Below are 13,132 nucleotides of genomic sequence, written 5' to 3'. Positions count from 1 at the left end.
ATTTCATCCGCCAAAATTTGCCCAAATGTGCTCAATTAGATCATGTTGGAGTTGGGTGTGGGCACTAAAGTCGCGTGTCCTTGCACGAATAGATAACCGTTCTTGTATAGACGGATGCGCTCCACTTCTAGGCGGACTACTTGCGGTTGAGCTTCCGGGGGATTCGTCGTCGAACCAATTTCCCGCCTCGGGTCCTTCGTCTTGGACAATCATGTTGTGCAAGATTATGCACGTATACATGATGTCGACCATGTTTTCCATGAACCACGTACGAGCCGGGGCTTTGATGATGTTGAAGCGCGCTTGGAGAACCCCGAACGCCCTCTCCACATCCTTGCGAGCAGCCTCCTGCTTCTGCGCAAAAAGAGTCTGCTTTGGGTTCGCAGACCCACTGCACGTCTTCACGAAGGTAGGCCACTTCGGGTAGATGCCATCAGCGAGATAGTACCCCATTTTATAAAGCCGTTGTTGGCGACGAAGTTGATGGCCGGCGCTTTACCATCCAAAACTTCGGTCAAGAGGTCGGACTGGTGGAGCACGTTTACGTCGTTGTTCGACCCGGGGACCCCGAAGTACGCGTGCCAGATCCAAAGGCGGTAGTCGGCAACGGCCTCAAGTATAACGGTTGGGTGGGTGCCTTTGTGGCCGCTCGTGTAGGACCCCTTCCACGCCACCGGGCAATTCTTCCATTGCCAGTGCATGCAATCGACGCTGCCGAGCATCCCGGGGAATCCGTGCACTGTTTCGTGAAGGTTGAGCAGGAACTGACAATCGGTCGTGCTTGGCCTTCGGAGAAATTCGTCGGTGAAGGCTGCCCGGACGCCTTGGCAGAATTTGAGCAAGCACATTCGCCCAGTGCTGTCTCCGATGTGGAGGTATTCGTCGAACATGTCGGCCGTTTGTCCAGTCGCAAGCTGGCGGATTGCTGCAGTACATTTCTGCAGCGTCGTGTGGCTGGGACGGCCGACCGCGTCGAACCCTTCCTGGAAGAACTCTTCCCGGGCTGCCAAAGTATTCGCGATGTGGAGAAATAACGGTTTCCCCATGCGGAAACGGCGACGGAAGTACGTATCTCCCCAAACCGGGTTATCGCAGAAGTAGTCGCGTACTAACCTTGCGGCGGCTTCCTCCCGGTTACGATGGATGTACGTACGGGAGCGTCGTTGGGGCGGCGCGGCTTCTTTCGCCTCCCGTCGTCGATCTTCTTCAAGTGATTGTTCCAATATTTGACGCATTTGTTCATAAGGATCCATTAGTTTGATTAAATTTGGGAGAAGGAAAATATAGTTGATTTGAGATGAAAATTGGGGTGGAAATAGAGAGGAATAGATGTGTGTTTGTGATTGAAATGAGTATGAAATAGGAGTATTTATAGAGTAAATAAATAAAATAAAAATTAAAAAAAATAAAAAACGGATATAAAAAAAACGGTCTCATTACCGTTGCAAAAAAAAATATTTTTTTTTATTAAATTCGAATTTAAAAAAAAATGAATTATTGCGTCACCGGACGAAGCCCACTCGCGGGGCAGCGAGTGGGCTTCACGTGTCGAATGGGAGGCCGCCACGTCGCCTCGGCGCGTGGCGGAACGTTCCGTTCCGCGTTCCTCCGGAACGGAACGCGGCACGGCATAGGAATGGCGACGGCACGGAACGGCGACGGAACGCACCCCGCAACGCGTGCCGCCGCGGAACCGTTCCGCCGGAACGGCATAGGAACCGCAACGGCACAGCGTTGCGGGTGCCCTGAACGGCGTCACGTTGTATAATGCATAAATCTCATTTGGATTTGGATTTGGATTTGGATTATATATAACTACAATCTCATTTGGATTTGGTACATTACTAAATGAAACCAATATAAATGAAATGGGTTTGTTTGTTCGGCAATTATGTTTTGTAAAGTTTTGATTACTCTCTCCTCCATTTTAGCCAAATTAACCGCTGATGCACAGTTTAGATTCGGCCTTAATAACAACCTCGGTTCAGCCATGAACAACTAATCAACTGACCCAATTATTTTGTTTTTTTAAGTATTAGTACTTGAAGATGTTTTAATTAGTGGATTGGATCAATTGAATTGACCATACAAGGAGGAGGATATCCATCTCATCGATTTATAGTAAAAGTTTAAGAGTCATTTTTATGACCTATTGTTAAGTTCGTAAAAATATCTAGATTTCAAACCCCACTTGATTGTGAAACTTATAAAATAGTAGTATAAATATAGGAGTATAAAATTTATCTTTTTACATTACTAATGCAATATCTTTAGTAGACCACCGTTATTAGGACGTTTATCATTGAGTATTAGTCTAGAATACAGATAGAATAAAAATAATTTATAAAATTTGAGCTAATTAACTTGTTTGATTCTTATTTAATCAGTTTCGTGATAAGGATAAAAATATGATCAGCTAACGTTAATGGTCGCCATAAGTCGTAGTACAACATCCCTAAAAGGATGGTGTTTGGATTATAAATGTACTATTGTGCATTAATTATTACTTTGAGCCATATGCACACGTACGTTTTCTCAGATTAGCACTGTATTTAACAAATTCGTAAATATCTCTAAAATAGTTTTCAATTACAAAGGTACTGTTTTGTAAAATATAAACGTTGTTTTTTAGAATTACATTAAGTTAATATACTGTATCTAAGTATTGAGTGACACACTCAAAATAGAGAAACGTATTGAAGTTAAAGCGACTAGATATAGTTTAATGACTGAAAAATCACGGAATTGACTAAAAATGTGAGAAATTGGATTAAAATCAGCAACAACCTACAATTGTAATTGCGATATATAGATGTGTAGTGTATTTACACAGTCGAATCATAAAGAAGTATAGAGAAAATTAAAGGAAAAGGTGATGAAAATTAAAAATACATAGCTTACGAAATAAGCCTTTCTGGAGAATCCCAGGACAGTGACGAACAAGATCAAATAATTCGCCTTGAATGGCACTGGAACACTCCCGTCTCTACATTCTACACAGATTAGGAAGCCGATTTCTTCTGAGTGACACATCTGTAGAAGGTAAAAGAGTATATGATGTACGATTCGAGGGAGAAAAGTCGAAGACGAACCTTAAGATCAATATAATCAGAAGTAACTAAGTGCCTCTGAAACATACAGTAAATACCCAGTTCATACATAAATTTCTTTTTGTAAACCACATTACCATACACGGTCAGTCTATCCGGTTGATGCTGCAGTACAAAAGACACGATAAAAAAGAAGGAAATAAAAGAATAAAGATGAGGCTGCCATTGCCATATTATGCAGGTGCAGAACAGATTTTAAAAGGATTTTAGACTGATATCTTAATTATCAATGGGGGGACTCCCATCTTGTCAACACAACACAATTTCCATACAGAAGTAAAAGAGAAAATAGCAAACAAAATTACCACAAACCTGGGCAGTTAAGGAGAAATGAGAGGTGTTATCGTACTAGCTTCTACAAGAACCGCTTTCTATCAGATGGTTTCAGAATCTGAAAAGAGCACATCAAACTCTCATCAACACTCATCATGGCTCCAGCATTATCGAATTCACCACAATAGTTGGGAGCAGAAAATATTGTTACTAGCTGTCTATCGGCGAAAAATTCATATCCATCTTCAACAACCTACTCAAAAAAGCCTCCAGTTAGATGGCAGAAATAACATTAAAGAGTATTAAGGGAAATAATCAACAAGAAATGGAAGAAGTAATGCCTGGTGAGCACGACAAACAAGGTCCATATCACGCTGCATCAAAAATTCAGCCACCTTATCTGCACCAAATGTGTATGAGACTCCCCTATCATTCATTCCCCAACCTTTCATTTCTCTACTGGGATCCGACCAAAGTAAATCACAAAGCAGACCAGAATCCGGGACATCAGATGGACGTGGTAAATTTCTTATTTGATTCAAGTCTGTCAGGTCAGGAGAAATCCCACCATGCATACAGAGTATTTTATCATCTATAAGAGCTGCCACAGGAAGGCAGTTGAAACAATCAGTAAAAACTTTCCAGAGTCTAACATTGAATCGACGTTTACATTCATCATAGAATCCATATATCCTATTGATGGAAGCACATTCGTGATTTCCTCTTAAGAGAAAGAAATTCTCAGGGTATTTGATTTTGTAGGCAAGAAGAAGGCATATAGTTTCTAAACTATGTTTGCCACGGTCCACATAATCCCCTAAAAACAGATAATTAGCCTCTGGCGGAAATCCCCCATATTCAAATAACCTAAGAAGATCCCCATATTGCCCATGAATGTCACCTGTAATCCAAAAAATACAAGATATTAACACATACACAGAATTACACACACAAAGACACTAACTTTTAATCAATTTTAATAATAAGGGGTAGAAAACCAGGCAACTAAATTACCTTATTTTTCACCTAGAAAAACATTAGCTCCGTCTTATGAACTAAGTGATATTTCTCCAAAGTATGATGGAGGCTAACTTGAAAATAACAGGAGCACTGAAATTTTTTTCAAAGCAGCTATCTACTACTGATTTGTCTTATACCAAGAAACAATAAATGATACTGTGACAAGTCCCAAATTCTTAGCTTCTTAATATCCAGTGACAACACAGCAAATTGACAATGAATAAAGAAACTAGCTTCTCAATAACTAATGCTAGCATGATTCCAGGAAGATAAACTTCAAGGTGCAAAACTTAAATTTTATGCCTCCACCACCTTCGAATGTTATATAACTAAACTCATAAAATCAGGTATTCACCATCAGTGTTGCTAGAGCAGAAGTACAACATCCAACTCATAACCAGCATCTAGTGATTCTATTTTATCAAATGCAACATTGCTGAAATACGTAACGCATGTTGGCTCAAGGCCATATAGTTCTCTCAGCTCATGAAATTCGATACAGCACACACTAAAAATTCAAAAAAAAAGAAGAAAATGCACTCAGTACATTCTGAAATATTAGTGCTCATATAAGGTTGAAATAAGATGGAAACGCACTTCTTACAAACCAAATTCCTCTTTATGTAAGTGATTGCAAGGAATCCAGCTAAGCAATTATACATACTATTTTTACATCCAAAAATCAGCACGAAACAGAGGAATCGAATCCCATGCAATTCGACCGCGCATTAAACGAACATAGCAAAAAAAAAAGTTTGCAAAAATAAAAATCATAACTCATAGACCATATCCTCATTTAGAAAAAGGCCCAAACTTTGACCCTAGATTCATCCATCATCAATTATTTCATAAAAGGACCCAACCCAATCACGAACAATTCAATTCATAAAAGGTTCATACCGCATATTTTAATCGGAGCTTCTAGCTCGAGAAGAACAGGCTGAGAGAGGAAGATCTCCCGCGACGTCGTACAGAGAGCGCGGATCTCATTCTCCGAGAGCTGCACCTGACGCACAGTCCGCGCATTGCGGAACTCGAGCAACCGATTGATTATGTCATCCAACAAGGCAGGCTCTATTCTCTGCCCATTCGACGCCATAACAAACACTAGAGAGGGATAAAAGGATCGGCCCCAAAAACAAACCCTAGAATCCCAATTAGCAAAAGTGGGTCGACAAATTCGTCAGCTCTTCATGGCGAGAAGCGATTAAATGAGGGGGGATCTCGATTTAGGGAGGGGTGAAATGAGGATTTGGATATTGGAGGAGAAGAAAAAGCTAAAAATGGGAGATGGAGGGGAAGGCGACTATATCCTATGCCTCTGCGAGAAAATGGATTAATGTGATGATTAGACCAAAGAAATCATCGTCGCAGTCCATTAATACGGTGCGCTCGTATTGGAATGAGATTTTTGGAGTGGATTCCTCCACTTTTCATTTTCCCCTTCTTGAATCTTGAGGTTGGGGAGGCCTCTCTGTAATGACCAAATTGGGTCAAGCAGATTTTCAATTCAAACTTATGGCTGTGTTTCGACTTAAATTAATTCCGTTTCGATTAATTATTCAAAATGCTACTCCAATTGATTGACTGTTAAAAAAATGAATAAAGCTATGCGATTACGTTATGGCCAGTCATAAATTAATTAAATAATAAAAAAATTGATTTTTTTCAAATTTTTGATTTAATACTACTTGGTTTTACTTTTATATCATCTTCATTATATGTTGTTCAACATGTTAGTGTTGTTCTTTCGTAGTTTTTGCTCAACTTATTACTACTGTCATTTCTTGATTGTTGCTCAACGCATACAGTAATTCGCGATATTAATGTGTTTTACGTAATGGAATTCAAAGATAAGTATCAACTCATAAGTCCATTCACACACATATAAGTTTATATCGATAATTCTAATTTTTTTATACATGTAAATAGACTAAATTAACTCTTTATGGCCGGCCACATTATGGCCATTTAGCATCACTCCAAAAAAATATGAAAGGAAAACAATAAACAAATTGAGTTCATGTTCGAATTTCAGTCTCTAAATATTTAAGTACTTATAGACTGATAGTGGTATTGGGTAATTTTGGTATTAGCTCAATCAATGATAGTACTGCTCAATCAGTTGTTAATAGAATTGCATTTTTATTTTGAGTCATTTCTATTTATTGTAAAAATTAACACCTTTAATCTTTCTTATACTATTTTCTCTCCTACTTCACTTTTTCTTAAAAAAACATTCTCCCCACTTATCTACTTTAATTTGTAGTATCTTATTTTATTCTTTTTCACATTAACACATTAAAAAACATAAGAGCATCCTCATCCGTGCTCTTGCCAACGAGCACGGATGTGGGTCCGGATCCACTTTTATTATACTTTTTTACTACATGCTATTAGGCAAGAGCACAACACCCACATCCGTTCTCTTCCGCAAGGACAAGCTCAAGGGTCCCACCATTCTATTATTCAATTTAAATAAAAATATTTCCACAAAATTAAAATGCATTAAAAATACCCGGAATAATATTATAAATTACAAAAATTAAAAATTACATAATTAAAATTCTAAAAATTAAAAATTATATAATTAAAATCCTAAAAATTAAAAATTACATAATTAAAATCTTAAAATTAAAAATTACATAATTAAATACCTAAAAAATAAAAATTACATAATTAAAGGCTAAAATACCCCCGTAGAAGACTATTCATCCGGCTCTACCCCCAATGTTCTTTGGAGACCCCGTATCATTGCCACATGCGATCGAAGTTGCTCGGGTGTCATATTTGACCTATCGGCCAAATTGAGTTGGGCCAAACCCCCCCACAACGAGTTGGTGGGGGGTTGAGGTGGCACAAAGGGAGCGGGGGCGGATGGGGGTATTTATAGATGAAAATGTGTATTTTTTAGGGAAAAATTGAAAAATAAATTAAAAGTGGGGAGAAAACGGATATAATTTTTTAGGAAGTGGGAAAATATATATATTTTTTATTTTTTATGGGATTTTTTAATTAAAAACCAATTTTTTTAAAAAAATTATATTCCAACGGATTTGCCGTTGGCCAATCAGGAGCCGCCACGTCAGCTACTCGCTGGCACGGACGTGCTCTTAGCTAAGAGCAGCGCAGCGGTGAGCAGCGTTCTGCCGCGCCGCTGGCACGGACGGACGGACGCCGTCCTTCTACCGCTGCGGATGCTCTAAGTATTTATTAATTTTCAGTATAGAAAAAAAAGCTGCTATTAGCAGCAGTATACTAGAAAAACATTTTAAGCAAGGTATATTCATTGTAACAATATACTATTACATATAATTAACTGCTGGATAAAATTTAGATTTATTTGCTTCTCTCTCAAATTAACTCATATTGATGGAGGACGTCAGTCTGAGGGCGGTGAATTCCTTTAATGGCCGTGATGAGGCGGAGGAGATGACTTGTGGGGGCCGTGATGCGACGGAGGAGATGGCTTGTGGTGGCTGTGATGAGGTGGAGGAGATGGCTTGTGGTGGCCGTGATGAGGCGGAGGAGCAGGCTTGTCGTGACCGTGATGCTTCGCAGGAGAAGGCTTGTGGTGGCCATGATGCGGGGAAGGCTTGTGGTGTCCGTGATGAGGAGAAGGCTTGTCATGGCCATGGTGCGGAGAAGGCTTGTGGTGGCCGTGATGCGGTGCAGGAGCAGGCTTGTGGTGAGCGTGATGATGCGCGGGAGCAGGCTTGTGGTGGCCATCATGATGAGGCGGAGGAGAAGGCTTGTCGTGGCCATGATGCTGAGCAGGAGAAGGCTTGTGTTGGCCGTGATGTGGCGCAGGAGCAGGCTTGTGGTGGCCATCATGATGAGGCGGAGGAGAAGGCTTGTCGTGGCCGTGATGCTGCGCAGGAGAAGGCTTGTGTTGGCCGTGATGTGGCGCGGGAGCAGGCTTGTGGTGGCCATCATGATGGGGCGGAGGCGGGACACGGTAGGGTTGAGAAGGTATACTCTTGTGCTTTGGTAGGTAGGCTAGAGTTTCATTATTTATCCGGGCGGCGCCGCTGCTCACCACCGCAAACAACACAAAGGAGAGGAGGATCAGGAACTTCATTTTGGCTTAGGTTCACGTTCGCCAAAACCAGCATATTTATACTCAGGAGAAGATGCATTTTTTTAATGCAAAACAAGAGTTTCATTATGCTTTTTTACGTTGAGTTTGATTTTATTATTTTACTTGTAACATACTTTATTAGTATGCTGTAACATATAACATGATTTAACAAAATGTAACTAGCTAACTTAACATGAAAAAATAATGCAGTTAATAAATACATGTGTTGCGTTACTTTATGAATGAGCGCGGAAAATAAATGAACATATTAAAGCTTCGGTTAAGAAAAAGTGCAAATAAGACAAAACAATTTCACTCAAATTTATCATATGAATTTGATTCATATATTTAATGAATTTGGTTAAAATAGCAAACAAAAAAACTATGGAAATTGTATGGTAAATATGAGGACTTTCCTATCATGTGTCTAGTTTCAAATTTTATAAGCTATTATAACTCAAACTAAAAATCAATTTCAATAACATATTTGTCATGAATTTGATTCGAATATTTAGTTTCCCTTTTTTTATACACTATTAGTTCTGGTCGAAATCTTGCATGATTTTGATTTTTGAATACTGTAGGTTTGCGCGCATTGTAACACGCAAAATACAAAGTCATTTATATATATGACTGAAATACATACAAATGAATATACAGTAAATTACAATAGGGAAAATATAATCATAAATGACACAGATTTCTGCTCATTTTGTTATCCACATTTGATAAAAAGAATTGCTATCGTTCAACAAATGTAGTTTTCTATTCATACAAAAAACACAAACTATTGAGCTGTTACTGTACAGTAACCGACCCATCTTGCTTCATCTTCACAAGACCATTCTCAATATTCCGCAACACAGGTTTGTAGCTGAAAATACATAACAGCCAAACATAACACGTTTAGAAAAAAAGAAGCGAAAGTGCAAACACATGCAAAAGGAGATAGAAGTAGTAGAGGATAATACGTACAGGCGCAAGAGACCGTTGTACGATTCTGTTGCTTGCTGGAGGCGTGTCGAGAGCTGCAATACGTCTGCAGATAGAGCCTCTGCTCTGCTTTGCTCTTTAGCTAGATGTCCCTATAGCGAGTTAAAATAACAAGTTACCCCAAAAGCAGACGTAATCCAAGGAAGTAAAGGGTATAACAAGAGCACTGATAATTAGTTACAGATACTCAAGCTCTGCCTCTAACAATGAAAACTTTGCATAGTCATAGTTCAGTTAAGTGTGAATGAAACCCTCTCTTCATGAAAACCGAGATCTTATCAACAAGATAAATACCAAAAGAATTGATTCACTGACAAACCTTTAGGGAAATATATTCAGCCCCATATTGAGATTCAATCGCATTATCACCTCTGCTGGAGCTAGAAAGTGATTGGAAAGCTTTATCATTCAGACCTGGTAAACTGGCTTGCTCCATCCGCAACTTGTCCACTGTTTTTCGAAGTTCCTCATTTTGTTGTATATGAGCTTTGACCTATACAAATACCAAGGAAAGTGAGATAGAGAATGCTTTTCAAGAAGGAATGTGTATAACACATTGCAGTAAAAGTAGGATAAACTAAAATGCAGTCAGTCATCCGGCTAACCAGTGAATGAAGTACAAGGATATAGCCATATAGGTAAAACATGAGCTGATAAAATAAGAGGCACCTGATTTTCCCAGGTTGCTACACGTTCCAGTGATTCTTGATAATCAGATGAGAGACTGGAATTTTCTTCAAATAATCTTTCTATTTCTGAAGATTGGGAGTCAATCTGTACACAAAAACTGATGTATAATAAGTTGTATTCTTGATGCTAAATGGGCTGACAAAAATCATTTACCTCCATTAGAAGTTTTTGCCTGCTAGATTCCAGTTTCTCAACAGCTACTGCCATATCATGCAGTTGCTTCTCAAGTCTCCCCTTGTCTTCCTGCAATCATGCACATCTAATTTGTCATACAGTTTGTTGGAAGCATGTTTTTTCCAAAACTAACCAGGGTCAATCAAAAAATTCATACCAGTGTGAATGTCCTTTGGTGATCCTGTTCTGTTCCATTTTCTGCATTAAGACAGGCAGATTAAAAAGAAAATGATGGCAAATAGAAAGAAAGATGTCAAGAATAATAGTCAAATGGCAAAATTGCATTGCTAAAAGCATCTGCAATGCAATTGCATTGCTAAAAGCTCACCTCTATGAAGAGTTTATAGTATTATACAACAGTATGATTTCACTAACTAGCCAGAGTAATACGGAGTATATATGAGTGACCATAGGGTCCAGATGGAGAATGTGAAAAAGTTGTCAGATACTAAAACGCGGGAATGTCTCAAACAGTGACAATAGTTCTACACCAACAGAATAACAAAGAGATTCCCAAAGCCTTCCACCTCAGGTAAACAGTTCATTCATCTAGGTTTCCTATTATGGCTAAATAATTCCTAATGTGAGGGAGCTAGGACCAACAAGAAAAGCATTGCGAACATAATAATTTCTTGTTGATCATATTTCGAGAAAGGACGAGTACAAATGAAGTGGCCAATGGTGATACCTGAAATCCTTTTAGTGGCAGAGGCAAGCTTTTCTTCCAACTCTTGCTTCTGAACAATGAGAGCAGATGCACGGGCTTGCTCCTCTACTAAGACTTGATGCTCTTGTTGTCTAAGTACCGCTTCTTGCTTAAATTTCCAAAAACAGATGGAATATGATATTCAGCTCAATATAATCTCTATCAGACATGCAAAAGAAGTCACATCAAAATCTGACCTCAAGCTTAGACCTCAAACTAGACAATTCTCTTTCCATCGCTTGCATCTGATCAATTGAATATCCAGTTGCATTGTTGCCACCTGATGGATTGTGCATTGCTTGCTGTTGCAACACATTCAATTCGGCTCGTAATGAAGCAGCATCCTCTTCCGCCTAACGCAAGAGGATCAAAAGCATAAGCATATGAAACGATGAGATGCAGGTGAGCTAAACTTTGTTAAATCATTCACTAGGACCTGCCCTGACTTACTCTATATTGTTCTTCTTCAGCTTCTTTAATGCGCCTTTTCAGGGTGCGAAGCTGAGTAGAAAGATCCTCCTATAACAGTATAATGATTTATAAGGGTGGCGAAGAGCATCAAGAATCTGGTGTAACCAAATAGACTAGTAGTGTAATTTATTACCCGTGCAACAACTGCAGCATCCTTTTCCATTGCAACGTCCTTGAGAGCTTTTCTCAGTAAAGGCACTGTGTTCTGCTCCTGCAAATGGAAAAGCAGAAGAAGCAGTTGTTCACTCAGACGTCCATTGGCCTTCAAATCTATACTTGGGATGTCATAATAGGACATATCTATATAGTTATCATAAGTAATCTATCCCAAGATCAATTTACACTAAAAGGTCTTAGAAGAAGCGCAGACAAATACAAAAATTAAAAGCTTGGGATCATTAAAGTCAGCCAAAGCTTCTTGACTGGCCAATCTTTTTTCTCTCTCAAAAATATTGCAAAAAAGTTTAAACATATCGAGCAAGCCATAAATTTTCATCAAACCAAGGCATCATACCAGATCATTTAGGTTCTTCTGCATCATATCATTCTCCACTTCTTTCTTCTGAAGCTGATTAATGTAAAAATAAAAAGAAATTAATCATAAACACACACCTAATCATACACTTTATCATCCATTAACGATATAACGGTTGCGTATTAAGATACCAATGAGGTGAATTCCTTGTTCGCTTCCTCCAGCTCTGTATTCCTCTGTTGCATGTTTTTCAATTGAGATAATAAACCACTGATATCATTCTGCATTGTATAACCGAAATCGACAGGAGATATTTTCAGATCGTAGCCAAAAACAACCTATAAACCAAAAATTCATCCGTTTTCCTTCCAAAGCTAGCAAAAAATTGGTACCTCCGTAAGTCGATTCGCACTTTCCGATTTCTTGATACCAGTAGCGTCTAAATGCAACAAAAAAATAAAGAGGGAGATTTAACAAAAAGAATACCAAAAATGTAGAAAAAAGAGACATTACCGGTAGGGATTTTGGCGAGATCCGGTCCGGATGAGGTCTTGCTCATTCTCTCTGCTGCACGCTTCTGTCGAATATCTTCCAGCTGCAGAAATCACAAAAATTTGCATACGATGATCGGATTAATCGAAAATATTACAAAATCAGATCACGAATATGAATAATCATATCGATACCGTTCTTCGACCGAGAGATGCATGACGAGCCTCCATCTCTCACTTATTTTTACATAAACAAGCGATTGCCGCAGAAAATTTGAGAGAGGAGAACGAGATTGTGAGTTTTTTCTGCCGCCGGCCAACAAACCGACGATGGAGGAAAGAGTTGTGAAGTTTTGGGCTTTTAATGGGCCGTTGTATGTCTCGGAAAGGAGAAACTGTTCGTCGTCCACGTCAGCGTGCTTGAGTGGTGAAACATCCAATATTGCTTACACGTGGTATGAAAAATCCTAGTCGTTTTTTCATGTTCCATTTGATTTTGAATATAATAGTAATAATATTAATGATTTATTATTGAATATAGCTAACGCAATTTAAGGTCAATTACATGTTAATCACTTTTTACAGAAAATAAGTGGCCACCCTCTTAATCATATCAATCATACGTCTATTAACTTTGTTTCTTTAATT

General features: G+C 38.9%; 3 protein-coding genes across 3 annotated transcripts; 1 reads left to right on the top strand and 2 right to left on the bottom strand.

Annotated features, from left to right (window-relative positions):
- Nucleotides 1-2,770: 2,770 nt before the first annotated feature.
- On the bottom strand, nucleotides 2,771-5,896 carry LOC121743173 (serine/threonine-protein phosphatase PP1 isozyme 2-like). The gene is made up of 4 exons (XM_042136401.1): nucleotides 5,304-5,896; nucleotides 3,725-4,284; nucleotides 3,423-3,636; nucleotides 2,771-3,033 (listed from the first exon to the last, which is right to left on the bottom strand). Exons 1-3 carry the CDS (start codon nucleotides 5,500-5,502, stop codon nucleotides 3,466-3,468), a joined length of 930 nt encoding a protein of 309 aa, XP_041992335.1. The 5' UTR covers nucleotides 5,503-5,896; the 3' UTR covers nucleotides 2,771-3,033; nucleotides 3,423-3,465.
- Nucleotides 5,897-7,775: 1,879 nt separating this feature from the next.
- Nucleotides 7,776-9,085, top strand: LOC121744685. The gene is made up of 2 exons (XM_042138271.1): nucleotides 7,776-8,361; nucleotides 9,069-9,085. Exons 1-2 carry the CDS (start codon nucleotides 7,776-7,778, stop codon nucleotides 9,083-9,085), a joined length of 603 nt encoding a protein of 200 aa, XP_041994205.1.
- LOC121745612 (ciliary rootlet coiled-coil protein 2-like) lies at nucleotides 9,083-12,895 on the bottom strand. Its single transcript, XM_042139584.1, has 15 exons — nucleotides 12,680-12,895; nucleotides 12,507-12,588; nucleotides 12,386-12,432; nucleotides 12,185-12,274; nucleotides 12,033-12,086; nucleotides 11,652-11,729; nucleotides 11,498-11,566; nucleotides 11,245-11,400; nucleotides 11,030-11,156; nucleotides 10,499-10,539; nucleotides 10,321-10,410; nucleotides 10,147-10,251; nucleotides 9,797-9,970; nucleotides 9,460-9,569; nucleotides 9,083-9,358 (listed from the first exon to the last, which is right to left on the bottom strand). The coding sequence occupies exons 1-15, from the start codon at nucleotides 12,713-12,715 to the stop codon at nucleotides 9,283-9,285; spliced, it is 1,335 nt and encodes a 444-aa protein (XP_041995518.1). The 5' UTR covers nucleotides 12,716-12,895; the 3' UTR covers nucleotides 9,083-9,282.
- Between the last annotated feature and the right edge of the window lie 237 nt (nucleotides 12,896-13,132).

This window comes from Salvia splendens, chromosome 8, assembly GCF_004379255.2.
Source record: "Salvia splendens isolate huo1 chromosome 8, SspV2, whole genome shotgun sequence".
In the NCBI taxonomy this organism is placed as follows: domain Eukaryota; kingdom Viridiplantae; phylum Streptophyta; class Magnoliopsida; order Lamiales; family Lamiaceae; genus Salvia; species Salvia splendens.
Note: the sequence above shows the minus strand (reverse complement) of the source record. Positions and strands in the feature narration are given on the sequence as shown.

Bases quoted from the DNA above. Each gene is read 5' to 3' on its own strand.
- LOC121745612 (XM_042139584.1), bottom strand. From the start codon at position 12,715: ATGGAGGCTCGTCATGCATCTCTCGGTCGAAGAACG. The intron at 10,252-10,320 runs GTAAATGATTTT...TTTTGTGTACAG, and splicing joins GGCAAAAACTTCTAATGGAG to ATTGACTCCCAATCTTCAGA. The intron at 9,570-9,796 runs GTTTGTCAGTGA...AACTCGCTATAG, and splicing joins CTGAATATATTTCCCTAAAG to GGACATCTAGCTAAAGAGCA.
- LOC121744685 (XM_042138271.1), top strand. From the start codon at position 7,776: ATGGAGGACGTCAGTCTGAGGGCGGTGAATTCCTTTAATGGCCGTGAT.
- LOC121743173 (XM_042136401.1), bottom strand. From the start codon at position 5,502: ATGGCGTCGAATGGGCAGAGAATAGAGCCTGCCTTGTTGGATGACATA. The intron at 4,285-5,303 runs GTATGAACCTTT...TTTGGATTACAG, and splicing joins AGCTCCGATTAAAATATGCG to GTGACATTCATGGGCAATAT. The intron at 3,637-3,724 runs GCATTACTTCTT...TTTTTTGAGTAG, and splicing joins TTGTTTGTCGTGCTCACCAG to GTTGTTGAAGATGGATATGA.